We start from the raw sequence: 27,758 nt of genomic DNA, 5'->3' as shown, positions 1-27,758 counted from the left end.
GAAGTGTAGTGAGGGGGAACTGATTACATGGCGTTGTTGTTTTTTAATAGGTTTTATTTTTTGTATTTTCCTGATTTTTTAGGAGATCAGAAAAAGCTGGTAGGAGACAAAGCTGTAAATGGGCGTAACTCCTAGGGTATTTAATACTCTGCTAGTGAAACCTCTCTGCATTCAGGTGCCTCGCCTCTGCCGTATGTATGTTGTGCCGAGGTTCAGAGACATGAAGACGTTCCCTGCGTGCAAATAGGGATTTAAACCCACATGTATCTGCTCAGTGGTCTATAGGCCGTAGTCTGAAATACCCCAAACCTGGATACACCCAGATGTCTCCCCTGATGCCAGGATACTGTTGCTTACACACTGAGTGCTCATTTGCATGTCATTACCCAGAGTCCCTTGCTGCAGTGGAAACATTGTATGCCAAGAGATAAAGGGTTGCTGTCTGAGACGTGGGAATGGGCTCACAAGGGGTTTTTATCAGCTTTATTGGTAGCTGCTAGGATTCGGTTCCATCCATCTACCAATGAGGCTTGGATTTTCTCTGAGGGCCCCCCACTCACATACAGTATGGCCATGTGAGTAGAACTTATATTAGCAGTTATATTCCACCACCACTGTCACACATCAGTGACATACACCCATTGTGTTTCCCCTCTATCTCTCTTTGAGATCACCTCCACTATCAGTGACTTATGAAGTGACCATCCAGACGAGGCTGACAACAGTGTGATGGGCATACACTCACACATGGCCGTGTGAGTGGCTTTATGATTATTTCCCCAATATCCCCTCCACCCCTGTGCTTTTTATACTGATTTGGCTTCATGCCACACTACATAAGCATACTAATTTTGTGTTTTCCTTTTCTTTGATTTTTTGTGCTCACCATATTGTGTTTTCTTATTGGTAGCATAGAAATATCCTGTAATCATATCATTATCCACTGAACCAGAATGGGGCCAGTGATGCAGATGGATGCCATGAAATTGTGGTTTAGTGAATGTAAGAGGAATAAGAGAAGTGGAATGGAACCTGCCTGATCTTGGGATTAGTGGTTGGGTGAACTCAATGAAGCAGTTACAGGCTGTTACTGAACAGCACAGTGATGTTGCAGAAGACCACAATTCGTACATTTTCAGCTTCAACTGGTTAGTACTCTATTGTATCCTGCGGCCCCCGCGAGGTGGTAGCGGGGGTGCTCTTCCCCATCGCTCTTTTCTGTCCCCACGAGGCACGAGGTGATAGTGCGGTGCGCCTCCGTCCCCGGTTCTCCCGCTGCCTGCCGGGTGGGAGGTAGTAGCGGGGGTGCTCCTCCCCGTCCCCGGTGCTCTTCCCCGTCCCCGCGAGGTGATAGCGGGGTGCTCCTCCGTCCCCGGCTCTCCCACTGCCTGCCGGGAGGTGGTAGCGGGGGTGTTCCTCCCCGTCGCTCGTCCCCGCGAGGCGGTAATGGAGGTGCTCCTCTCCGTCCCCGGTGCTCCCGCTGCCCGCTGGGCGGGAGGTGTAGCGGGAGTGTTCCGTCCCCCCCCCCCTATGTCCCCAGCACTCCCGGTGCCCGCGCGAGGCGGGTAATTGGCGCGGGGGGGGGGGGGTCAGTGGTGGTGCTGGTCACGGCCTTTCCTCTCTTCCTCAACCCCCCGTGTGTGTAGAGTGTGTGTGTGTATATGGGAGAGAGAGAGTGTGTGTGTGTGTGTGTGTATGGGAGAGAGAGAGAGTGTGTGTGTGTGTGTGTATGGGAGAGAGAGCGTGTGTATGTATGGGAGAGTGTGTGTGTATGAGAGAGAAGAGAGAGAGTGTGTGTGTGTATGAGAGTGTGTGTTTGAGAGAGTGTGTGTATGAGAGAGAGAGTGTGGGTGTGCAGGACACCAGAGGTACCCCCCAATCATAAGTCACCCAGTCAGTCACCCCCTCCCCACCCAATCCCCCAGTCGGTCACCCCCCAGTCAGTCACCCCCCCAATCAGTCAGTCACCTCCTCTGTCTCTCTCTCCCCTCTCCCCCTATCTCTCTCTCTCCTCTCCCCCCTATCTCTCTCTGTCTCTCTCCCCCCTCTCTCTCTCCTCTCCCCCCTATCTCTCTGTCTCTCTCCCCCTATCTCTCTCTCCCCTCTCCCCCTATCTCTCTCTCCCCTCTCCCCCCTATCTCTCCCTCCCCTCTCCCCCCTATCTCTCTCTCCCCTCTCCCCCCTATCTCTCTCTCCCCTCTCCCCTATCTCTCTCTCCCCTCTCCCCTATCTCTCTCTCCCCTATCTCTCTCTCCCCCCTATCTCTCTCTCCCCTCTCCCCCCTATCTCTCTCACCTCTCCCCCCTATCTCTCTCCCTCTCTCCCCCTCTCCCTCCCTCTCCCTCCCTCTCCCTCCCTATCCCTCCCTATCCCTCCCTCCCTCTCCCTCCCTCCCTATCCCTCCCTCCCTATCCCTCCCTCCCTATCCCTCCCTCTCTCCCTCCGTCTCCCTCCGTCTCCCTCCGTCTCCCTCTCTCCCTCCGTCTCCCTCTCTCCCCTCCGTCTCCCTCTCTCCCCTCCGTCTCCCTCTCTCCCCTCCGTCTCTCCCCTCCATCTCTCCCCTCTCTCTGTCTCTCTCTCCCCTCTCTCTGTCTCTCTCTCCCCTCTCCCCTCTCTCTGTCTCTCTCCCCTGTCTGTCTCTCCCCTCTCTCTGTCTGTCTCCCCTCTCTGTTTCTCTCTCTCTCCTCTCTGTCTGTGTGTGTGTCTCTCCTCTCTGTCTCCCACACTCTGGATCTGGATATCTTATTTACCCTGTATATCTTAACTGTCCTTTACTACACCGAAATAACCTATACTGCTTTCTTCCAGATCTGACTCTCAAGCTTCACGCGGGAGACATCGGAATCCCCCCTAACCCAGAAGACAGGTAGGGAACACCTCCCCTCCAACATATAACATTGCGGGAATGAGGGTACCTGGACATTGAGGCGCTGCGGATCAGGTAAGATCCCAGGCGGGATTGCTGCTTTAGATATTTTGAAGTGGGGGCATCCAGACACTGGTTAATGGGTGCAGGAAACTAGTCACACACACACGCACGTAACAAGGGCTAATTGTAGTAAAGTATAAATGTAATACAATAAATAAACTTATGTCAAAAACGAATGTTGTTCTTACTAGGAATTTATTCCATTTGGGGGGGAGGGCGGGTCTAGGTGGCGAGTAGATTTTTTTGTTCGGCGAGTAGATTTTTGGGTGATTTGTCAAGCACTGATCATATTTATACACTCAATGAATCCCTGGCCTGAAATGGTTAATATTTTGTGCACAGACTTGCAATTTACATCTGAGCATTAATACTCCAGCTTGTAATTATAAGCCAGTTTGCACGCAGTATTATATTTGTTAACCAACTCCCGCTATGTTACACCTCTGTGTATTTTGTCTCCAGTTTAGAGATCACATCTGATAAAGAGACGCCTGCGCTCTCGAAATCGTACGCACAAGGCGACCTTGTATGATTTGATACTTTGGTTCAGCGAAAGGTATCACCACCTGCGAAGTCAGCGAAAGGTATCACCACCTGCGAAGTATCTGACTCTTTCTGTGGCTGTGAGCAGTGGACCAACGTGGGCATTTTTTCGGATGTAGTTGACATGTAAACGTGCGACTCGTCACAAGCTCGTGTACAGCGTATGGCCCGTATTTGCGAAGCAGTGCTATGCCAGAAGCATGGCCGCCATGATCGTGTACGCCCCCCAGCAGCTCTTTTCTCTCCCGCACTTAGCTGTGGCGTCCGCCCTCCTTCTCCTTCTGAACTGCAGCATCAAATCATGCAGCGGACGTCACCAACGGGACGTGGCACGGCATCGTGTTGCCATGGTAACGAGATGTCGTGACGTCCTCTGACGCTGCGGTGGAGGAGGGCGGCAGCAAGGAGTGACAAACACATGCAACATAGCCGGGCCGAGGCGACTGCCGAGCCCCGGTAATTTGTACCGGCAACGCCCCCTCCCTTCTCGTCGGCCCTGGCCAGAAGACTGCTCCCATCACTGGAAGGTGTCTGGTGGAATAGCACTACTTCGTAAATATTGCCTATGTCTATGAAGAGCATAGGTTGGTTCACTGCAAAGACCAGCAAACATACTCTTGGGTAATTGGCAGTGTTAGGATGGATTGTATAGCATCCAAATCACTCACCTCCATTTGCGTTGTATCATAAATCACAATTTTCCGATTCCACCCGACTGTAAGGAATTTGTGTTCCCTCAGTGGTAGGATGCAGGTGACCTCGGCATCTTCCACCGCCTGCAGCCTGTGCAAGTTGTGTCCGTTCTGCACATTCCAGATCTGGGACAATTAAGAGACATATTTACTGGCGTTCTCGTTAATCACACCTGCACACAAGTACCCCCGTACACAACAATGCAGAGTTATTGTCAGGTGAGTTAATCATGTTTGTCACGTACGGCACTCCTGTGAGCACGTGACCGGCATACAGGGCAAGGGTTAATACTCCGCTCGCAAGCGGTCCCACTCTTCAGCTCTGCAAAGGTCCCTCCGATGGACAATAGACCCCCTAAAGGACAAGGGTTAACACACATATCTGCCAGGGTCCAAAGTCCCTGTTTATTGTATAAAAAAATATGCACTTTACACACAAAAATCCGCTGTAGCAAAATGTGTCTGAAAATGTAAATACTCTCTCCAGAGAGTGCAACAGTTCATTTGGAGCCCACAGCATTACTTATTAAATGTTTTAATATATATATATATATATATATATATATATATATATATATATATATATATATATATATATATATATACACAGTGCTTAGATGACAGAAAAGGGATTACAATAACATACAATTACAATAAATGTAGAACAGTTTCTCAAAGTAAAAAGGATACACGTAAACAGAAAAATATATACATTACCATATTACATAGTTACATGCAGTAGTTGAGGTTGAAAAAAGACATATATCCATCAAGTTCAACCTATGCTAAATTTAGACAAATTTCTGTCATAGGTCTACCCCAGAGAGGTCACTGGTGCAGAGAAATTAGATATCATGTGTTTGGCCCAAACACACCTCTGTTGAAATCTGATTTTTCATAAAACCTTGCTGTCTTATGTAGTTTCTTTTGAAACAACATAAGCCCACCCCATCGTAAATCAGCTGTGAGATAATTTGATGTAATAAAATGGTATTGTTTTTATTTTAACCTGGGTTTCTGATTCAGAATCAATAGATAGCCAAGTACTTTAATTGAGTACAAATGGTTATTTTTCGTGCTGCGACTCCATTGAGCGACTGCGCTGGTTCTCGCGTACATACCTTCAGTGTGCCATTCCTGGCGCCCGTAATGAGCTTCCTCTGGGACTTGTCAAACGCCATGCAGGTGATTTCTTCCCGTCCATGCACATTGTTGAGTAGGAGGCATTTAGTGCCTGTTTCAACATCCCAAACCGCGACCGTAGAATCCTCGCTGCCCGTTACCACCTGGAAACGGAATGCAGATTCCATCTATCGTGCCTTATATACGATTTAAAATATAAAATATATAAAATATAAAATATTGTTGCGACTCCTGATTAGGGTGTCAACCCAAGTGGGACTTGAAACAAAAAAATTGTTTTATTTATATGCAGCCTTTGATTACCTATATTGACCACTAATTACCTAAGCTGCCGATCGATTTGTTCTCCCGTGATCGATCAGCAAAGATCCGCTTCCCTGGGTTCACTAAATGGCCCCCTTTCCGTTTCAATCAAGCCATCAATCAGTGTAAGTCAGCAGCTACAATGTATTCTTATATTACTAAGGTAACATTATCTACTATTACAGTTTGCAGCTCAAACTGCTGGGAACATTGGCAACAAAGTATCACAAACCGGAAAGTGTTATAAAGATCTTGCACTGCTGGGGAGGTGGCTAAACCTGCTATAGAGATCAACGGATGCTCCGTATATTAATACTCATTAAAAATGTCATTAAGAGTTGTATTAAAAAAAGAAGTTATCTAATACTACAGAACTGATTTATTAAAAAAATTAAAGTAGGAAATATATTGCCTGGGTTGCTTCTTTAAAGCAGCAGTTGTCTCTCCCCTTTTTTTTATTACCAGGACAGAATGCCGGGGGTCCCTGGAGTCGCACGGTGCTATTTTCAGCTCGGGGGACCCACTGGCTCCTGAGATACTTACCCATGAAGATAGCGTGGGCACTTCCTGGTATTTACATTTCACGTGCCACGCCGGCCAATATAGTAAGCCGCAACGGCTGATGTTACGGCTTCCCGTGGCATGACGTGGGAGATTTATATATTTAAATAGGTCACATATTGAGGCGGGGGGGGGGGGGATGGATCACACAGGAAGCCAACGGCCGTTTCACGCTTCGTCAGGGCGGGACAGGCAGCGTTACACGCGAAATGGGCGTCGGCTTCCGTTGTGATCCATCTCCCGGTAGCGCTGGAAGGTCGGTGTACAGACGTAGTAAGACTTACTGTCCGAATCGCTGCGGATGAAGAAGCAAAAGTCTACGGCGCGGGGGACAATGTCTGCTGCCATCGCGCTGTGAAGGGCCTGTGCTCCTGAATGGGACCACCCCCCCCTGCAGTGTTAAACCTTCGGTGTCGTGGCCTGAGACGGTCTCTGTTGCGTGACCACGGCAACGCAACCACTAAGGTGTGCTCCACCTGTAGATGTGGTGTATTTTGGGGCTTTGTGATGATCTCTGGTGGAATTGTGGTTTTTAAAGCTGCAGTTCAGTCAATATCCTGCATGTGTGTTTTTAATAAATCAGTTCTGTAGTAAGAAAATATACTTTTAGCATTTTCTGTTTTTAAAAAAACAACTTTGAAAGACCAATTTTCTTGTATTCTATTTTAACAGCCATTTGCTAAGGCGCTGCCCCTTCATGTCCTGTCACAAGCCCTGGCACACCCCTTTGTCAGCCCTGCCCTCCCTCTAGCACATGTCAGTGCAGGAGTGCTCATGAATATTCATAAGATTCCACTGAGTGACAGAGGCTGTAAGGTTAAAAACTGTATCTGCCAGCTCTGTTCTTTTCAGGGACTGAACAGGTTAAAATAAATATGTGTCAAGCTTTATTTTCGCAAGAAGACTAGATGGTAAAAGTATTTCAGCTTTAGACCAGCTGTCCCAGGATATCTATTACATAAGAAACAAGATTATAAGAAACAAGACCTCTAGTCTTGTTTCTGACCCCATTAGTAGTTATTGACCTTTGATCCATATTTCTACTAATTTAGGCCAGATGATATATGTCATTTTAGATGTATGATCTATACATGGGAACTGAATTTGTAACAGATGTATGAAATTGACACACGATGTATTGTCCTTGCCTTTTGTATAAATATTCCTCTGTTAAGCATATTAAAACAGAGGTGATGACTCGGCTACCTTGTGTGCATTGAGTCTTTGCTTCTCCGAGCTCGACTATCATATCTGAGACCAGAAGCATATAGCAGCTGCGTGATGAATCTCCCCGGGTCGAGTAGAAGAAGTTGCCTGCTCTAAGGTCTGGTCAGGTAGACTGGACCTAACAAATGGTGTCAGAAGTGGGATTTGCACAGAAAAAAGGTGAGAAAAACATATTTTATTGTTTCTCACCGTTTCTCTGCGAATCTAAAGAACCTAAATTTTATAGGGCAGAAGAATCGAGAGTTTGAGTCTCCGATTTATATAACAAAGGGTTGGAGTCCCAATTGTTTAATTGAGAATCGAGAGTTTGAGTCTCCGATTTATATAACAAAGGGTTGGAGTCCCATTTGTTTAATTGAAACGGGCTGTACTGATATGGTGTCTCAGATATGATGGTAATTTAGGATAAGCTAATAATTGTTTAGGTTAAGATATTAAGAATGATAAGACTAACCTTATTGTATGCTTGTTAAGATAAAATTCCTTTATAAATTGTTTATGGGATTATAGGTATACTGTATGAAGAAATGTACTGTAGGATGAGTTAAAATAACCCTTATGGATGAATGCAGTGTGGCATAGGTGCCTCAATTAACTCTCAAGCACAGCAACAAAGCTGGGAAGATAAAAGATTTTTTTTTTTGTCTGTCTCCCTCTCAAGTTGCCTGCATGTATAAACCGCTCTAGCCCCCACCTTTTTTCCCCCCAGTGATTTGTTACACAGGAAAGGAACAGGAATGTTGAAGACAGAGAAGAAAAAAAGAGAGAGACAAGAATTAGAAAGTTGAAATAATAAGAATTTTGTTTTATAGGACAAGTTACAGAGATGGTTTTCTTTTTGTTGAAATGTTGTTAGCAAGTCAGCAGAGCTCTTAGGAGAGAGAAAGACAGAAACATATAATTTTTCCAATTTAATTTTAAGACATGCAAACCCAAATTATTTGTGCCACATTAACCAAGTATGAGTGTATTTTAAGTTGAATTAATAATATTTTCCCGTCTGAATTGAAAAGTGGAAAACAAGAGTATAACAGGTATAGGTTTCTTTTTCCATTAGAATGTTTTTATTACATTTTCAGGCATGAATATGATAAAAAGGTTGATTGTATGTAATCCCTGTGTGTGTGCTTGTAAGAATCTGAGTGAATTCTATCCATATGAAAGTGTTATTTGCATTGAATAATAAGAAAAACGGTTTATTGTATGTATACAAAATTACTATTCAGGGCAAGTGCTTCTAAAATAAGAATATAATTAATTGCTCATGTTGAAATTTAATTTTTAAAAGGAGTACACCCCCATTATAATATAAACTAATTAATACTGGAAAGGGGAAAGTTTTGGGTATCTGTGGAGAAAAAAAGAATAAAGAAAGGATTAATTATTTTTGTATACAGTTCTGTCACTGGAATAATAAGGATGTTTATCGTACTGGCCAGGCGATTTATTTCCTTAAACAGAATTACAATTCTTTTTCTCTAAATCTCCACAGATAAAATCAGGTGAATATATTATATAGAAATAACAGGCGAAATATATTCTAGACACAAAGCTAACTAGAAGCTCAGCATTTTAAAATTAGTTTTAAAAGTTAATTATGATATGAAAAAAAAGGATATCTTTATAAATTTAGTCTGCAGGATCAAATTGTTTTGTTTTCCTATTTATTAGAATAGGTGAGAAAATATGTGTCTGTTATTTTTGTAAAAACTGGTTGAATGTGTGAATGAAGCGTAAAATTCTGTTTGTTTTGTGTCTGCACTCTGTGCTGTTTTTGTGTATAACCAGTAACTAAAACTGTCTAAAGTATATATTAAGTCTATAATATTCTGTTAAACAAAGATCCAGTTTTAATTTTTGAATACCAGTAACATTATCGGGCTCTGTGACGAGCTGCATATTTCAAGCTGTCCTAAATTGTATTGCAGTAACCAGTAATTAACCTTTTTTTTTTGTTACAAGGTTCTGGCAGGAAGCCCAGAGAGTTATTTTGAGCTTGGTATATGGCTTGAAATGGAAACAGTTGTAAATTGATTAATATAGAGTTCAAATGAACAAAGGACAGTAACCTAGAATGAGCACTCTAAACACCTGGTGGGTGGGTAATAAAGTGGTTAAAACTTAAATCTTTAATATCCGTGTAAAATGATGGGAATTAAAACAGATATTAAATGCTCAGAACCTATAGTATGAGCACAATGTAATGTTCTGGATCACTGATTAACTGCATAGAATCATTAAACTAGTGTCTTGCAGTGCGAACAGTGAAGTGGATAAAGTAACCACTAGTCCAATGTAATCAGCACAAAATACTCTAGTGCTGATGTACGTATAAGTGTGCAGACCCTGAAATAGCAGTAAAGCAATGGACAAGGAAAACTGACCCTAGCGAGGTCTGCCAGTATACTAGAGGGTTCTATGTGGAATTATTTTTCTGCAAAGTTGATCAAATATTTAATATTTTATCATTTTTTAACCATCTTTTTCTCTCAAATGTGTCCCACCTTTAAATCTGTGTCTATGAGTTTTTTTATGCTACAGGTTGTTCTTTCAGCAAACCAGATGTTATTTGGTGTTCTAAAAGTTTCTGTCAGAAGACTATAGCAGATTATATTTATATTCAGTAGGGTTTTTTTTTTTTTGAGATTTTTAATGTAAATTTTATACCCAAAGGTTTCAGGTTAGTTTTGCTATACGTCAAGCAATTCCATTAAGGTTATGCTTTAAATGCTGTTATCCTTTATGTGATATTGTTCACATGTAATAAAAGTGAACAAAAGGAGGGTGTTATTGCTGTTATTATTGCTGGCTGCCCCTGAAACCGAATGGCAAGGGCTGAGATTGTCAGCTCTTGGGTCTAATATTGTACCTTACTGTGTTGCCTATAATTTTTCCCTTTGATACTGTCCCCCATAGGGGTATAAGCTAGGAACTGTGTATGTGGGATTAACTGTGTAAGACCAGTGGGCTAGTTAATGCATTCTCTGTGTATTCCCTTTGCCTCATGGGACTGCAGCTGTCTGTGCGAGTTTATAAGTGGATTGCCTTGTATGGGTGGCCCCTTATGAGAAATAGCTGCAGAGCAGTCTCCTGGCACATGATAGAAAACGGAGGGGATATTTTGGCCTGTCAGCAAGGTATTCTTAGCTGGTGTCTTAGAGAAGAGAAGGTTTTAGAACCCCACATGATAGGTGCAAATGGTGGAGTGCAAGCTCTTGTGTCTACATGTTGGTTGTATGTGTTTTAAACATACAATGCATTGTGCTTGTCCTGTGATTTAAACCCAGGTTGGTGAATTAGCATGTGAATAAGCATTCCAATGCCCCAGCTCAGATATGGAGTGCTTGAAAGTGAACTGACCCTGTTATTTCCTATGTCATGTTCCATTAGCCCTTGAACTGTGAAATTTTGTGTGTCAGTTTTAGGGGGATATTTGGGTGGAAATATAATTATTATGGTTGCAGGAGTGAGGGGTCCAAAGTGCTGGTAGTCACTTAATTTTCCCCAGCAAGCAGGCATGATTTGACAGTGCGCAGGGTGAATTACACTAGGGCTTCCCTGTGTCCCCCAAACTCCTTGATTTTGAGCCCAAATCCCCCCAAGTTATTTCCCTAATAAGTATAAGGTCCCCCAAAGTATATTCTCTGTTTCTTGTGTTTCTGTGTGTTTCCAAGGTCCTATCCGAATAAACCGCAATGTATTTTTCTGCCTGTTTTGCTTTGTGACCGATCCCTTAAATATAAAGGTGTATTTGGCCTGGCCTACCGTGACAATCAGAAAGAATTTTTCTCATGGGAAAACCAATGGTCGCCCCAGGTACATTTTAGATTTAATGTTGTATGATTATGCTCTAAACAGACGATTTTAATCAGCGTCTATTGTGTGAAACTAATGCAATTGTTTGAGTGTCTCATGTTCAGGTGCAGTCCTTCTAATTAGATGAAGATAAAGGTGACGCAAAAGCGCTTTTCATCTAAAGTGGAGAGGCCCATTCCAGATGCTACCCCGTCAGAGTATTTTCCTGGATCCATGTTACATAAGTGCACCCACAGTCGCTTCAAAATTAAACCTCAATACAGAAGGGAAGGCCTAAAGACACAGTTATTTTCAGTTGGTGTTTTGGGTCACAATAAAACCCGGCACTAACCAAAGAAGGAGAAAAGTTCGTACCAGAAATCCGGACCTCAATATATGAACTTTGAACTTTTTAATAACCTTTTTTACAGGTTTTATTATTTTAATTACAATGTTTATGCTGTTAGGTTTATATAAGTGGTGTTCACATTAAGATGATAGGGTAGTAACAGGAATATTTTGTTTAATAATATGTCTTTTGTTTTATTGTCCTGTGTATAGCATATATGCACACCTTTTTGTTATATAATGGAATCCTGGTAAACAAAGCCCACATCTTATGTGCAATGTAACCCAATGTACTATCCATACCCAATAAGTTGCACCCCAGGAACACGAGAGTTATATTTAACCCCTTGAAAAAAGACAAGAATGCTATAAGATATTTGTAGAACTATATATATATAAAAGAAACTGGTTACGAAGGGAGTAGAAATACGACTTTGCCCTAGGGAAGTTATTGACTCTGTGATAGAAGGATAGATAAAGTATTATCCTGCAACTAGACCAGGTTATGTTATTTGGGAAAGTGATTTTAGTGTTTAAAGGTAGAAATGAGGGTTGGGATTTGTTGGGACTTGGTGGTTAGATTATTTCGCTGGGAGCGAAGCTAGTGGATGTTTTTGTATGTATGTTTGTCCTACTCATTACTCTCTGTGTTATGAACAGCAATACTTTGGTCCAGAAGTGTGTTGCAACCCCCCCACCGATGCTATGTCTCTTTTTGGTGATGAAAATGTCAGCAGTCCCCCAGAAGAAGAGACCAAAAAAGAAATCAACTGGGCCGATACAATGGCCAGATAGGAATCAAGTTATGCACTATGGGACTATTTTTTTGGTCCAGCAGGACTATGATATGGTTAACCGTTCTTTAAAAAGACTGTCTCTAAAGGATACGAGGGGGCTGAGAAGATTGGATATGAGGAAGGTGGGAAGGGTGTGTGTCAACCACAAGGAAAGGATCACAAGTCAGCCATTTTGACTATGGCATCCATTTTGTCTGTTCCGATATTCTGAGTAAATGTAGTATGTAAGATGTATGTGTTGGGCAGTCGCTCCTAGGAAATATTAACCCACACCAACCCCCACTTATGCTCAGAAATAGAATTTAAATAATGTTCCCCCTACCTAAGCAAAGGATACGAAATTGAAAGGCATTAATTATTAAAAGTAGCTCAGTTAAGAGAGTTGCGGGAGGTCTAATACCTTTTTAGGAATGTATGATTTATATGCAAAAGGGGATTTTTTAGTAGTCAATATAGATGCCGTTTTTAACGATACTAAAGACGCTATTTTAAGACTCAGTAGCAAATAGCAACAAATTAGAGCAACAGTATTGCAAAATTGTATGGCACTAGATTATCTCTTGGCAGCAAAAGGAGGGGTTTGTAAGTTAGTAGGTAAAGAATGTTGTGTTTATATTGATGACCAATCAAAAAGTATACATCATGACATGGACACTCTACCAGAAATTCAATCTAGAATGCGAGAGGAACCAAAAGGGTTCGATTGGACATTTGGTCTTGGAAATTGGCTAGGTGCGTTGGGAATGAAAATTCTTTATGGAATCATGGCAATCGCAAGTTTATTACTTTGTGTGTATATGTTAATTCAGATGGCTAAAAGTGTAATCAGCTCTATTTTTGCCAAAAGAAAGCTGCTTCTGCTTCTAGCTCTACAGTTATGTATATGTTTCCCACAATGAGAGCGAGAAATACCAATAGTCTTGGTACTCGTCAACCACCCATATGTTCATCTCTGATTATCAAACGAGGTACCTAAAAGAGATAGGTTTCTGCATCCCCATGGTCTCTTAGAGGTTTCTCCCTTGGAGTTTTTCCTCTCCTGAGTGGTATGTAGAAGAATAAATGGGACTGGTCGATTGGATTGTTCTTCCAGAACAAAAGGAGGGAATGTAAGGTTAAAAACTGTATCTGCCAGCTCTGTTCTTTTCAGGGACTGAACAGGTTAAAATAAATATGTGTCAAGCTTTATTTTCGCAAGAAGACTAGATGGTAAAAGTATTTCAGCTTTAGACCAGCTGTCCCAGGATATCTATTACATAAGAAACAAGATTATAAGAAACAAGACCTCTAGTCTTGTTTCTGACCCCATTAGTAGTTATTGACCTTTGATCCATATTTCTACTAATTTAGGCCAGATGATATATGTCATTTTAGATGTATGATCTATACATGGGAACTGAATTTGTAACAGATGTATGAAATTGACACACGATGTATTGTCCTTGCCTTTTGTATAAATATTCCTCTGTTAAGCATATTAAAACAGAGGTGATGACTCGGCTACCTTGTGTGCATTGAGTCTTTGCTTCTCCGAGCTCGACTATCATATCTGAGACCAGAAGCATATAGCAGCTGCGTGATGAATCTCCCCGGGTCGAGTAGAAGAAGTTGCCTGCTCTAAGGTCTGGTCAGGTAGACTGGACCTAACAGAGGCAGAATATAAACATATGCCAGCTCTAATTATGTCACCAAATTTCGCCTATCAATACATGGAGAACGAATTGACCTGCAGCTATACAGTTCTTTAGGTAATTAGAGATTGCCCACATGAAAATATTGAAGTAAAAAAATAAATAAAATTAAAAAAAAGACTGAACTGCAGCTTTAATTGGTGAGAATAAATGGATTGTTGTTAGGATGAGGTGCACTCTTCCCATCTTTCTATATCCATCACAGCTATATGTATGTATAGCGTCACGTAGCGCCCACAGTGTACTCAGCGCTTTACAAAAGAGACAATACCGTGCAGGGAATTATACTACAATAAGCTCAGGAAAGTCAGACAATAGGAAGCGAAATCCCTGCACCGGAGAGCTTACAATCTAAGTGTTATGTTGGGAGAGTTACAGAAACAACAGGTGAGGGAGTAAGTGCAGTAGGTGACAGTGCCTGGCCTTGATGGTGGGTAAGTGAAGTAGGTGGCAGTGTCTGGCCTTGATGGTGGTTGGTGTATACTGAGGGTGAGGGAGTCCCACAGGTAAGGGGCTGTGAGGGGGGAAGGGTTCCTGGTGAGAGAACAGAAGAGGTGAAAGTGGTGGAGAGGAGACAGTTATGGGCAGAGTGCAGGAGACGAGCAGGGGCATAACGAGAGATCAGAGAGGGATATGTAGGAAGGAGCACGTGAGAGGAGAGTCTTGAATGTATGGAGGAGAACTTTGTGGGTGATCCGAAACTTGTTGGGAAGTCAGGAGAGGGAATTAAGGAGGAGATGAGCAGAGGCAGTTCTGGGAGAAATTATCGTAGCAGCAGAGTTTGGGATAGACTACAAAGGAAGAAGTTGTGAGACAGGACATACATCTTATTATGGAGATCGTTGGATGAGATGATACCAGCAGATGTAGAAAGGGCATGGAGGCATGGAGGGGTTGGTCTTCTTTCCAAATATATTAAATGCCACGAAAGGGGATATTAGAAGTTAGTGGGGATAGGGCATTTGAGAGAGAGAATCCTTCTAACTAACCTCTACATTTCTTCCCTCCAACCCATAGGAAGCCGGGGGTCCCCAGAGATGAACCGTATAATTTTGGTTTCAGAGTACCCACTTGCTTCCCAAGATACATACCTGTGAAGGTAGCGCTGGTACCGTCCCCTCCTGGGGAAACAATATGGGGGTTTAGTGGGCCAATGGGAAGCTACGACATCATCTGTCATGGCTTCCTATTGGTCCACATGATGAGGGGTATTTAATGATGCAGATGTACCAGCACTAGCTTTACAGGTAAGTACCTTGGGAACAAGGATGTCCCCGGTGCTAAAATGACCGAGTTCTGTGGACCCCCTACTTCACATCCATGTATAACACAAAAGGAGTTCTTAACTGCACCTTTAAGTAGCCGAAACAAATGATAATTTTCCCGTTTCTCACAATATGAACTTAATAAATAAGTTGGACTTCCGTTCAGAGTCCAAAATAAATATCGTCTGTCCTGGCATGAGTTGCTGGCTCTGTACTTTAACCCAGACTTGGCTGACACAGATTTGTGCTGCGATGAAATATTGTAGGGCAACCCTTGCAAAGGGAGGAAGTTAAATTGACGCAAACAATGTGCCAAGTTCTATGTCCAAACCCAAAATGTTCAGATCTGCAGTTTAAACCACACCGCGCAAGTCACCTTATTTAGGCCGCGTCCACGCTAAGAAACTCGCATGTGACGTCACGCGCGTTTTTCGTCCAAGCGATCTGTGGCCAGTGATCCACAGCGACGGGGAGGCGTGCCGGAGCCGTGTGTCCATGATGTCACGAGCAGTTCGCTCTCATTGCCCGTCGCGCGCCAAAAAAAAAAATAATGAAAAACTAGTCGCACCGTCGCTCACGTGCGCGCACGCTCTATGGACGTTCGCAAAGACTTAATGTGTTTAATCGCGCCACTCTAAGCATGGAAACTGCCTTAGGCTAGGGCCATGGTGCCTTCGCTCGCGCTGAGGCGTGCGGAGGCTGTGGGAAAGCGGGCGCTTTCCCTGACCATGGTGGACGGGCCGTGGGGGCATTCCTGGGGGAGATCCTTGGGGCGTCACGGAGCTGGTTCGCCCTCATTGGGCGAAACGCTCACGTGACCTGTCTGTCGCGCTGAGAAATCAGTTTAACTGATTTCTCACGCAACGCGCGCCCCCTCCTGCTTCCGCACGGACGCGCCCGCACACCGCACGGACGCGAACACTGCCTTAAGGCAGCCTGTGCGCTCAGCATGCGGACACCTCCGCACGGTCTGCGGTACCATGACCCCAGCCTTAGAAGGCAAACTCTTTCATAATTGGGTAAAAATATATCAAGTATCTACTTTCTCCCTGGAAAGAATTCCCTGGTTGAAATGCAACAGAAGGATACATTGTCTCCCACGTTTTCCTCCTATACCTTCCTGCTAGAATCCATCATCTGCTTCCCAGTATGACGATGGTTAAGGGACATGGCAAGTTTGGGTTAAAAAAAAAGAAAGAAGAAAAAGACGCTAACAAAAACGGCAGGTTTAATGTGATTTTTCTGGCCTTCCCCCCAGCACCCGGGAGGTTAAACAAACCCCAGATCTCACATGCAAGATGACTCCCTTTCCGGATGAAATAGCCGAACAATGAATATTTCTGTATTTATTTCTTTTATTTAAACTCGGCTGCTCAATCGGCCGTGACAGACGGCCGTGTTTCTCCTCTGAAATGAAATGCAAATTCAGGTCCCAAATTGCTGGGAAATTGCCCTCTTTTTTCTTTTTTTTTTATAAGGTTGCGAGATGTCAGTTGATCAGCTTTTTATTACCTCCGCGGAAGCCGCGAGGGCCTTTTCTGGAAGGCCGTAATCGCTGTACCGTGGGAAGCTTCGTCTTTACCTTTCTGATTTTCCTGCTGACTTGGGCTACAGAACGGTTTACGTAGAGTGATTCAGCTGTGTCTTGTTGGAAAATTGGCATAGTTAAAGGAGAAGTCCGTCCTAGACTCACTCCTATTTTTTTGGGGAGGGGGTTGCAGGAGGTCTGACGAGCCGAACCCTGTTAATTTGAGCCCCGGGGACCCCCTGCTTCCGGAGATATCTCCGTAGGGGGTGCCAGTAGCCACTCCGCTTGACTAGCAGGGTTCAAAGCTTCCACGCTCTGCGGGCCAATAGGAAGCCGTGATGTCATCAGGTTCGGCTTTTCCCATTGACCCATGTGACACGGGAGCTTTAAACTTTGCAGAGATACCGGCACCCCCTTCGGAGGTATATATCTCTGGAAGCAGGGGGTCCCCGGAGCTGAAATTAACAGGGTTCAGCTCCGGAGACCCCCCCCCCTCCTGCTTCAACCCTATGTTAAAAAAAAAGTTAAAAAAACACGAAACATGAATTACTCCTTTTAAGATATATCAAGGCAAAAAGCCGGTGCACAGGATGTATGATAGTTAAAGCAAATCCATTTTTAGTTCACAAAAATGCCAAAGTGCAGGTTTGAAAATGAAATGTAAATTAGGCTGGAAGTACCGTCACACTGATTGCATCCCCAAAATACTTCTTCATTTATGTCAATTTCCATAGCAAAGGAATATATTGTAATGTACTATATTCTATATAGAGTAAACATAAAATTGAAACGACACAAAGTTACCAGAGTCTCCTCGTGCGTTGTGAATGCCTTGTGCGTTGCCAAACAGCCGCGGCCAACTGCGCCAGACCCGGTGACGCCTCACCTGGTGAAAGAAAGCATTGTAAAGGACCCCAGACAGGGGGGCCTCATGCGTGACCAGCGTCTCCTCGTCCGGGTCGACCCGCGCCAGCCTCAACATCCCGATGTAATCGGCGTACGCCACAAGCAGGCGAGGGGAAGATTGCTGCACCAGCAGGAAGGGGAAGTCGCCTTGTTCCTGCACCCGTCCGGGCTGGACGCAGGGGAACCTGAGCACCAGAGTTTGCAGGCAGCTGTGCGACGAGATGTCCCAAACCTTCAGGACCTGGGGAACGGGAAGAATCGTGGGGGTTTTAACCCTTCTGCGGACAGTCCCACTCCAGCATCTCATAGTTACATAGTAGGTGAGGTTGAAAAAAGACATAGGTCCATCAAGTTCAACCTATGCTAAATTTAGACAACAGATACTTTATACTTTAACTATACTTACTTATTGATCCAGAGGAAGGCAAACAAAAAACCCCAGTGATATATCATCCAATGATATCTCATTAGGGGAAAAATGAATTCCTTCCTGACTCCAAGAATTGGCAATCGGATTAATCCCTGGATCAACATCCTTCCCATGTATACTTATTTGGTATATCCCTGTATACCTTCCCATCTAAAATGATGTCCAACCTTTTTTTGAACAAATCTATTGTATCTGCCATCACAGTCTCAATGGGTAATGAATCCCACACTGTAACTGCCCTTACTGTAAAGAACCCTTTCCTTTGTTGCTGGTGAAATCTCCTTTCCTCCAACCTTAAGGGATGGCCCCGAGTCCTTTGTACTGCCCGTGGGATGAATAGTTCTTTTGAAAGCTCCTTGTATTGTCCCCGAATATATTTGTATATAGTTATCATATCCCCTCTTAGACGCCTCTTTTCTAATGTAAATAAATCTCAAGGGTTAAAGATCCCCGGGTGTTTTTTGCCAGGTTCCAGTTGGACAATAGAAATGATACTTTATGCAAAAGACGTTTTGAATGTGATGAATGCTGCGAGCCCCCAATTAAATAAATCTTATTGCTGACTCCTCAGACTATTGCTATCAAAACTGTGTGAGCGATCCCAAGCAGTATTGTGTCCTGAGCTCGTGGGGGGAACATACGCTTAATAATCCCTCTAACTTCCCCTTCAGTGTGTGCAGGCAGCAAGGGTGAATGGGTATAGCTGTCACTCACTGCGGGAGCTTCCAAAGTCACGTCCCACAATGCCTTGCTGCTGTGGATGCAAAGGATTGTGAGGGAGCAACTTTGGAACCTCCTGCTGTGACAACGATACCCCCCATATTAAGGTGCAGTTTGGGGTCTTACTAAGTGCACAGTCCCCACACGGGCTCAGGAACCCGCTATACTGTCTGGAAGCCGCCATTAAGAACCCCTTTAAGACACCTCACAAACTCCATGGGGTTCCAGAACGCCTCTGTTGGGAATCGCTGGCTTAGGCCATATCTGTGGTCAGAGATGAGACTAGTAAGACAATGGTTGTATACTTATATACATACTGAGTCCTTGGAGAAGCTGAATATCTGTCTCAGGGGCTCATATATGGCCACGTCCAGAATGGCCATGGTGTGTTCTGGCAGGACAGCGATGGGTCTGTTCGGAACGTACTGGTTCCAGAGCCGAACTTTATGGTCCAGTCCTCCTGTGGCGAGCAGGTTGAGTGTTTTGCAATAGTCGAAGCATCGAACACCCTGGGAGAAGAGGATGAATAGAAGCTGCCATGTATAATTCAGGATAACATTAATAAGGGCGTTCACAGATTTGGCATTGGGGGTCGAACTCCAAACCAACCCTCGTAATAAATTCCCAAATACGAGCCCAAACCCCAGAGGGTCATCCTCTGATTCCTTTTTTTGTGGGGGGGGGGGTTGTTTTGTTTTGTAGTAAACTTGGCAAATTGTTGAGTTTGGGAACCCCCCAAAAAAGTGAGCTTTTGCAAAAAAAATGCCAATTATTATTATTTTTTCCCATTAATTTTGGCAAATAGAAAACCAAAACACTAATAACAGTACATCCCTTTAATAATTAGATTGCATGCTCTGCGTATACTGTCAGGAACATGTAAGAAAAACATATTAAGAACGGGTGCTGAAATTTAATGGTGCATTTCATGCGAAAGTCTAATTTTTTCTGTCACATTTCAGCTCCTGTGACCTCCCTGCTTCCCGCGTTACTTACCTCCGTAAGAGCTGCTGGTACCTCCTGATTCTTAAATCTTCCAGGACGCGCAGGCCAATAGGAAGTCACGCCGATGATGTCACGGGTTCCTATTGGCCTGCGCCCTGCGGGAAATGTAAACCTCTAATCTGTATCCCCAACAGAGGATGGTACCGGGGGAACTTTCGGAAACAAGTATCTCAGAGACCAATGGGTTCCCCGGAGCTTAAATTAACGCTGCTTCACCTCCGGAGACCCCCCATGGGAAAACAAAAACCTGAGCGGGACCGCACCTTGAAAATTAATTAACTCCTGCATTGTCAGAGGCACGTATAATACAGCGCCAGGCTCTTAAGACAGCAAAAGGGTTCATATGTAACGACATCATAGTTACATAGTTACATAGTAGATGAGGTTGAAAAAAGACGTACGTCCATCAAGTTCAACCTATGCTAAATTTAGACAACAGATACTTTATCCTATATCTATACTTACTTATTGATCCAGTGGAAAGCAAACAAAAAACACCATAGTCATATCATCCAATGATATCTCATAAGGGGAAAAATAAATTCCTTCCTGACTCCAAGAATTGGCAATCGGATTAATCCCTGGATCAACATCCTTCCCATGTATACTTATTTGGTATATCCCTGTATACCTTTCCTTTCTAAAGAGATGTCCAACCTTTTTTTGAACAAATCTATTGTATCTGCCATCACAGTCTCCATGGGTAATGAATTCCACATTTTAACTGCCCTTACTGTAAAGAACCCTTTCCTTTGTTGCTGGTGAAATCTCCTTTCCTCCAACCTAAAGGGATGACCCGAGTCCTTTGTACTGCCCTTGGGATGAATATATTACAAAGATACGCCCTTTCCTCTGTTGCTCGACAGCTAAAACTCTGACACAGACCCTCATTCTCTCCCGTCTTAATTACTGTAACTTGCTGCTGTCCGGCCTTCTTGCCTCTCACCTGTCTCCCCTACAATATATCCTAAACGCTGCTGCCAGAATCACTCTACTCTTACCTAAATCTGTCTCCGCGTCTCCCCTGCTAAAATCACTCTCCTGGCTTCCTATCAAATCCCGCATCTCGCACTCAATTCTCCTCCTCACTCTTAAAGCTTTACACTCTTCTGCCCCTCCTTACATCTCAGCCCTAATTTCTCATTATGCACCAACCAGACTCTTGCGTTCTGCTCAAGGATGTCTTCTCTCTACCCCCTTTTTATCTAAAGCCCTCTCCCACCTTAAACCTTTCTCACTGACTGCCCCACACCTCTGGAATGCCCTTCCCCTCAATACCCGACTAGCACCCTCTCTATCCACCTTTAAGACCCACCTTAAGACACATCTGCTTAAAGAAGCATATGCGTAGCACCGAAGACACTACTAGACACATGATACATAAAGCTTGGCCCCCTGCAGACGCACTTACCAGAACTCCCTCCTACTGTCTCTGTACGTTCCTCCTACATACCATTTAGATTGTAAGCTCCTCGGAGCAGGGACCCCTCTTCCTAAATGTTACATTTATGTCTGAAGCACTTATTCCCATGACCCGTTATTTATATTACTGTATTTGTTATTTATATGACTGTCACGTGTATTACTACTGTGAAGCGCTATGTACATTAATGGCACTATATAAAGACATACAATACAATAGTTCTTTTGAAAGCTCCTTGTATTGTCCCTGAATATATTTGTATATAGTTATCATATCCCCTCTTAGACGCCTCTTTTCTAATGTAAATAAATCTAATTTACATCAAACCTTGTTAATCTTCCACGTGTAAATCTTTCCTTTTCGGGTAATATCCATGATGACCACGGAGGCCCGGTTGCTGCTGGACGAGGTAATGATGAGGTCTTGCCCTGGGACGTACAGGAGTTTAGTAATGGCTTCTGGGTGTACATCGGGGATGGATTGGTAGTTTAGAAGATTGCTGTGGTCTTTAATTTCCTGGTTGAAAGGCAGAAGAAGGATGGGCTTTCATGCTTGGACACTAAATCCAGGCCGGTCTGATCTTACGCTACTAAGCCAAATATGCTAACAGACCAGCAAAATGGGAATAGAAAGCTAAGAATGGACTATGTAGTAAGAAAGGAGGGAGAGGGAGTACGGGGTACGATGCCTTTTATTGGGCCAACAAGAAGTTGATCTGTTACAAGCTTTGCAACCGCTCATGGTCCTTCATCAGGTTCCTGAGCATAACATATCATTATTGGTCCAATAAAAGGTATCATACCCCCTACTCCCTCTTCCCCCTTCCGAGACTAGCGATGATCACTCTTCTAAATCCTTACAAGATCACTTCCTGCTTCCGTTGATGTAGACGGAAGGGGAGGGACCTACCCTTCACGGTTATTCAGCGGTCGGCGCTCTTGACTGCGAACGCTCCCCTTGAAACACCCTCTAGAGAAGTAGCACGACTCCCATGACGTACTGATTGCATCGTAGGGGCTCCCTTGGGGGGGAGGGGGTGGGGGAGCACCATTCATGATGTATGCTGCAGGGCACTGCAGGGGTTAAGTTATGACGATTAATAAATCCACATTTGTATACCGTGGACTCGCCTAGCGTATTGCCGTGAGATGTATGTTTGGTGACACAGGCAAGTCACCAACCCTGGAAACACCTGGAAGAGGTTATTCTTCATATAATTCATAGCAAGCTAATGGCGTGCGTTCCACTGGGGTTACATGATGCACAATTTTTGACAGAGGGTATCACGTTATAAGGCGCAATAGTAGTTTTTCTAAATAAGGCGGCCGTGATCTTGGGCGGATAGCTTGGCAAAACCATGTAAATATATCCTAGGGCAGCGGTGCGCAAACTGGGGCGCAGGATTTTTGTGGGGGGGGGGGCGGCGCAGGCAGTTGCAGAGGCCCCGCGCTCTTTCCTGAGGCATTTAAATTAAAAACCAGGGGACCACAAGGCCACTGCAACCTGTACTTAGCCGGCTTCTGCCGCGGGGTCATGTGACGTGCCGCATCGTCATGACTAAGCGCGTCAAATGACGCTGCGGGGTCACATGACGTCATGTCATGTGACCCTCGGCGTCATTTGACGCCGGATCACTCGGGAGGGGGGGGGTGTGAGCGCAGGGACCGAGACACGGGGGGGGGGGGGGCGCAGCCAAAAAACTTTGCGCACCCCTGTCCTAAGGAATTTTACCTACTAAATTTAATTAAAGAAAACCAAAACATGGTTTGATCCCAGACATATTCCAGCTTCCTCGTAAGTGGAAGACCAATGTGGAATGATATATATATATACATATATATTACAGCTCAAGCCCGGTATAACACAATCTGTTACAACGCGAATCCGCTTATAACGCGATGCAAGCGTGGCTCCAAATATTCTTTACAACACGATTATTGGTATCTAAAATACTTTATTGTACAATGTATACAATTGTACATTATTTCTAACGCGATCCGCTTATAACGCGAAGCAATTCTTTGGACCCCAACCACAGCGTTATAAGTAGGTTGAGCTGTATATGGCTGTGAGGATCCCTAGATATTCTGAAGCCAGAGTCACGTGTGATGTGTGAATAGCCCCAGATAGCTCAACTTACAAGCACAACAAGTTCCTTGTCTTTTCTTCACTTTATTGGGGAAAGCATAGATACACAAAGGCACTTGTGGATGATGGTGTTGTGAGAGAGTGTCTCTATAGTGAGTGCTTGATAGTAGGGAAAGGTGAAAAGGATTGGACCTTGCCAGGGTAGTAGCAGGAAGATGCTGTACTCACGGTGGAAAAGGAAGTGAGGAGCAAGGGTCACACAAGAAGTGAGATGGGACAAACTAACTGTCAGCAAGGCAGAGGGGAGGGCAGAATAGCCCATTCTGAGAAAGACCTCAGAGGTTGCTATAGCAACTCACAGACCTCATGAACAGAGACAGGAATAGAAACATTGTATAAATCACACAGGCACAGTGTGTGTGTGCAGAGCAAATATACATGCAGCTGAAATCAGGAACTGACAGGCAGAAGCTGCAAAGAAGGGGGGGGGGGGGGTGATCAGAGAGAGCAGAAATGGGATTACTTGTTCCATGACACTCCCCGTCTGGTATCTGGAGATACCACTATATAACTGGAATATGTGGAACATATGTGCAATGCATGACAAAGATAACAACGTATTCACAAAACAATGCGAAAGTCCATGTCCACACAAAGATGCGATACCAGCCGGTATCACTGGCTTCAAAGTCCCTTGGCAAAGGTTCTTTGGCAAAGGATGCCAAGCGGGTGCACCGGTCCAGGTTAGCTGGGTGCACCACAATGTCTTTTGCAAAAGTCTCTGGTCATGTTTCTTCTTAGATTTGTGAGAGAACAGTCCTTTTATCTCCGTGGTATTCTCTACAGAGGGCATCACCTTGTGGATGTGCCAGTCGTGATAGTCTGTCACTCCGTCACCTGGTGTTTGACGGAAGGTAATGGCTTCTGGCTCCTTTCGAATCAGCACTCCTGGAAGACTGTCTGACAAGTCTGGTCCAGTGCGTAGGGCGTCGTTTGGAGAGGCTACCTGGTGCTGAGCATTGGAGCTGAACGTTGCCCAGATCTGACCGGGTTTCTGATGGTGGTGGACACCAGATGATGGAAGATACCAACATTCTTCACCTTCCTTCAGTGAGGGTGCTGGCTTTGCGTGGCCGCTAAGGAATGTCTTCTGGATGAAGGCCACAAAGTTATGTTTGGGCTCCGGTTTCCTTTGTAGGTCTCAGCGGAGTGAAGTGAGCCTAGAGATGGCATGTATTCTGTTGTTTGGGAGGCGTCTTTTTGGTGAACGGAATGGTAGCGGGGTCACCCAACTGCCCAATCTGTCCTTGAAGAGCTCCTTATCCATTAACTTCTGGAATTCTCCATCTTCCATCGATGGTGCTTGTTTTTTACTGTCCCTTGTTGTCTGGAACGCTGTGCACCCTAGGCCGTTGGAACGTTTCTCTTGCACGAGAACATCTCCATGTATTTTGGTGAAACGCCTTTGTGTGTCTCTGTGTTAACTGCCGTCAGGAGGTTGTCTTCTCCCTGGACATAACGAAGAACAGTCTCTTTTGCCCTTGTAAATCCCTTTATGAAATGTCTCTGCGACTGTCTCTTTTTAGACGTGTGAGAGGACAATCTTTTTGCCCCTGTGGCTTCACCTGCAGGGTGCAATCTTTTGCAGCTGTACCAGCCGTGGCGGCTGGCTGCTCTGCCACTTGGTATTCTGTGGAAAGGAATGGCTGTACGTCTCAGTTGAACCATTGCTTGCAGAAGTTTTGTCCGATTGTTTCTCTTAGTTTGGGCGATCCTTTCGTTGGTCACCTTCAGGAGGTTGCTTTCTTCCTTCGGTGGAGTCGACTCATCATCCTCAGTTGTCTGGACTGCTGAGCATCCTAGGCCATCGTCACATCCCGCTGATGCGAAGATGTTTTGGTTGTTCTCAGGGGTAAGACCTTGTCTCTCCTCCTTGCTTGGCCCTCCTGTCACTTGGATATGACCAATACATGAGTCGGAGAGGGATGCATGTCCACATTCTGTTATCGCTGTTCTGCGGGCGTCAACATAGTCTGGTTCTTGCCCTTCGTCAATGCACACGTTGCCCACTATCACCCATCCTAGGTCAAGCCTTTGGGCGAATGGCGGGTTGTGGGGTCCGTTGCGCTGTTTACGGACTTTGTGCACCCTCAGGATGTCCCTACAGAGCAGCAGCAAGATCTTGGCGCCTTGTTCTACCGGCGGGATGTATTTGGCTATTCCTCTGAGGTGTGGGTGATGGCGTGCCACGTCTGGTGTGGGAATCTCGTCCCTGTTTGCAGTCATGTAGCTGCACTCGATGAGTGTGGGGAGAGCTATCTTCACTCCGTTGTCCACTGAACGTATAACGTAGCCGCTTGCTCTTCTCCCTGTTGTCTCAGCTCCACAGGTTCTGAGGGTGTAGGGTGAGGCATTGTCTTGTGCGTTGAATAAGTTGAAGAATTCCGTCGTCGCTAATGATCTGTTACTTTGATCGTCGAGGATTGCATACATCCAGATAGCCCTCTCAGGTTGTCCCTGGGGGTGCACTGCGACGAGGCATATTTTGGAGCAGGTCTTTTTGTCACTTCCTTTTCCGCAAACCTCGGTGCACTGAGACGTGACAGATGTTGGCTCTCCTTCTCCTTCCTCCCGGCCATGCTCTGCTATGGAGGATGGGTTGTTGAGTTGGTGGAGTGTCAGCGCCTCTGGATGTAGCGATGTTACGTGCTTGTCACTTTTACACACTGCACATTTGATGGCCTCTTTACAGTCTTTGGCTAGGCAAGTCGTGGAATCGCAGCACCTGAAGCAGACTCCGAATTCTTCGAGTAACTTCTTGCGTTCCTCTAGGGACTTCATCCTGAACCCAAAACATCTGTTAAGTGGGTGTGGCTTTTATGTATGGGACATTCCCTGTTTGGGTCCCTTGGTTTCTTGTCTCCGGCGACCGACTGATCGGGAGTAGTTTGGGTCGTGGGGGACACGTCCGTCCTGTGGACCGAGATGAGTGTTACCGTATCTCGCTACTGGTCTCTCATTCCTCAGGTTGCTTGCACTGTGTGTGGTCTGCGCACCCAAGATGAAAATGGGATCGTTCCTTGTCCTTGCCGCTCCGCGGATGAATCTCAAGAAGAATGAGAAGGGAGGGAAGGCGACTTGCTTCTCCCTTTTGTATTTGGAGCCTTGTGACGTCCATCTTTCTTGGAGTTTGTAGGGTAGCTTCTCCAAGATGGGTCTCACTCCGCGAGCTGAGTCTAGGACGTTGAGACCTGTTAAGGAATGGTCTGTTCTTGCAAACTCCAGCTCCTGCGGCAGATCCCCGAGTTCTCGCAACTTCGAGTAGTCCTTGACTGTGATCCAAGGGAAGTCGTCGACTCTTTTGAAGAGTGCGTCTTCGACCGCTTCGGGGCTACCGTAGCACTCCTCTAGCCTTTCCCATACCAAGTCAAGACCTACTTGGGGGTGATTCACGTTCGCTGCCCTGAGTCTCTTCGCATGTTCTATGGATTCTTTCCCCAGCCATTTGGTTAGCAGGCCTAGTTCTTCCCTTGCGGAGAAGTCCAGACTCTTGATTGCGTCTTTGAACGTGGACTTCCATATTCGGTAGTTCTAAAGACGGTCGTCAAAGTTGGTAAGTCATGTTTGTACCATGTCACGCCGGATCATGTACTTGCCCATGTCTGTCAGACCTGAGGCATCGGTATGTTGGTCGCGTTCTGAGGTAGTTGCCGGGAGGGTCCTTGCGGTCGCCTCTTCATTGGCGTGGACGCGTGATGACTGCTGGTCAGTGTGAGGTGCTGTGTTTTCCCGTGCGGGTGTACCTGGATTGCGAGCCTGTTGTAGTGCATCCGTGTGCGCACTGGCGTGTGGATCACTGTTGCGGCTGTGGTTATCCCAGGTAGCGTGTACCCTTAAAGGAACAGCGTCTTCTCCACGTGGACCTAGCAAGTCTTCGGGTCTTTGGAGTCACTCCCGTGTGTTGAGATGGTGCGCTGGTATTTACGCTGAAGAGGCTCCTTACGGAGTCTTCAGTGCGTTGAGGCTATCCATCTGTACGGTTGCTCCCCGCCATCCTGTTGCACGGCTGCTTCTAAGACTTCAGCTTGGGCTATGGCGGCAGCAGCTTCCCTCTCTTGATTTAGGGCCTCTAGGTTAACGTCCACCTCTGTCTTTTTCCGTGCAGCGGTGGCAGTGGCTGCGGCAGCGGCTGTCTGCTCCTCCTCTTCTATGCGGGCCCTTTCTAGTTTCATGGCTGCCTCTTTCTAAGCGTATGCAGCCCTGGCACGTGCGGCCTCTGCGGTGGCTCGCGCCTTGGTGGCGTTTGCGCTTGCGCTAGACACGTGAGATTGCGCTGATCTTGCTGACCTTGATGAATGCCTGGA

The 27,758-nt window shown here is 45.2% G+C and overlaps 1 protein-coding gene across 1 annotated transcript in view; it reads right to left on the bottom strand.

Annotated features, from left to right (window-relative positions):
• The window catches only part of LOC142486098 (cilia- and flagella-associated protein 337-like), a gene marked incomplete at its 5' end in the record, with an annotated part of 69,966 nt that extends 42,981 nt beyond the window's left edge, over positions 1-26,985 (bottom strand). The window contains 7 exons of the mRNA XM_075584759.1: positions 4,141-4,290; positions 5,286-5,450; positions 17,709-17,969; positions 19,196-19,387; positions 21,634-21,822; positions 24,251-24,448; positions 26,833-26,985. Coding sequence (XP_075440874.1) covers positions 4,141-4,290; positions 5,286-5,450; positions 17,709-17,969; positions 19,196-19,387; positions 21,634-21,822; positions 24,251-24,448; positions 26,833-26,985 — 1,308 coding nt within the window. The remainder of the gene's footprint in view (positions 1-4,140; positions 4,291-5,285; positions 5,451-17,708; positions 17,970-19,195; positions 19,388-21,633; positions 21,823-24,250; positions 24,449-26,832) is intronic.
• Positions 26,986-27,758: the final 773 nt, after the last annotated feature.

The sequence above is a fragment of the Ascaphus truei genome, unplaced genomic scaffold (genome assembly GCF_040206685.1).
Source record: "Ascaphus truei isolate aAscTru1 unplaced genomic scaffold, aAscTru1.hap1 HAP1_SCAFFOLD_737, whole genome shotgun sequence".
Lineage (NCBI taxonomy): Eukaryota > Metazoa > Chordata > Amphibia > Anura > Ascaphidae > Ascaphus > Ascaphus truei.
The sequence above is the reverse complement of the archived record's forward strand: the minus strand, read 5'-3'. Positions and strand labels throughout refer to the sequence as shown.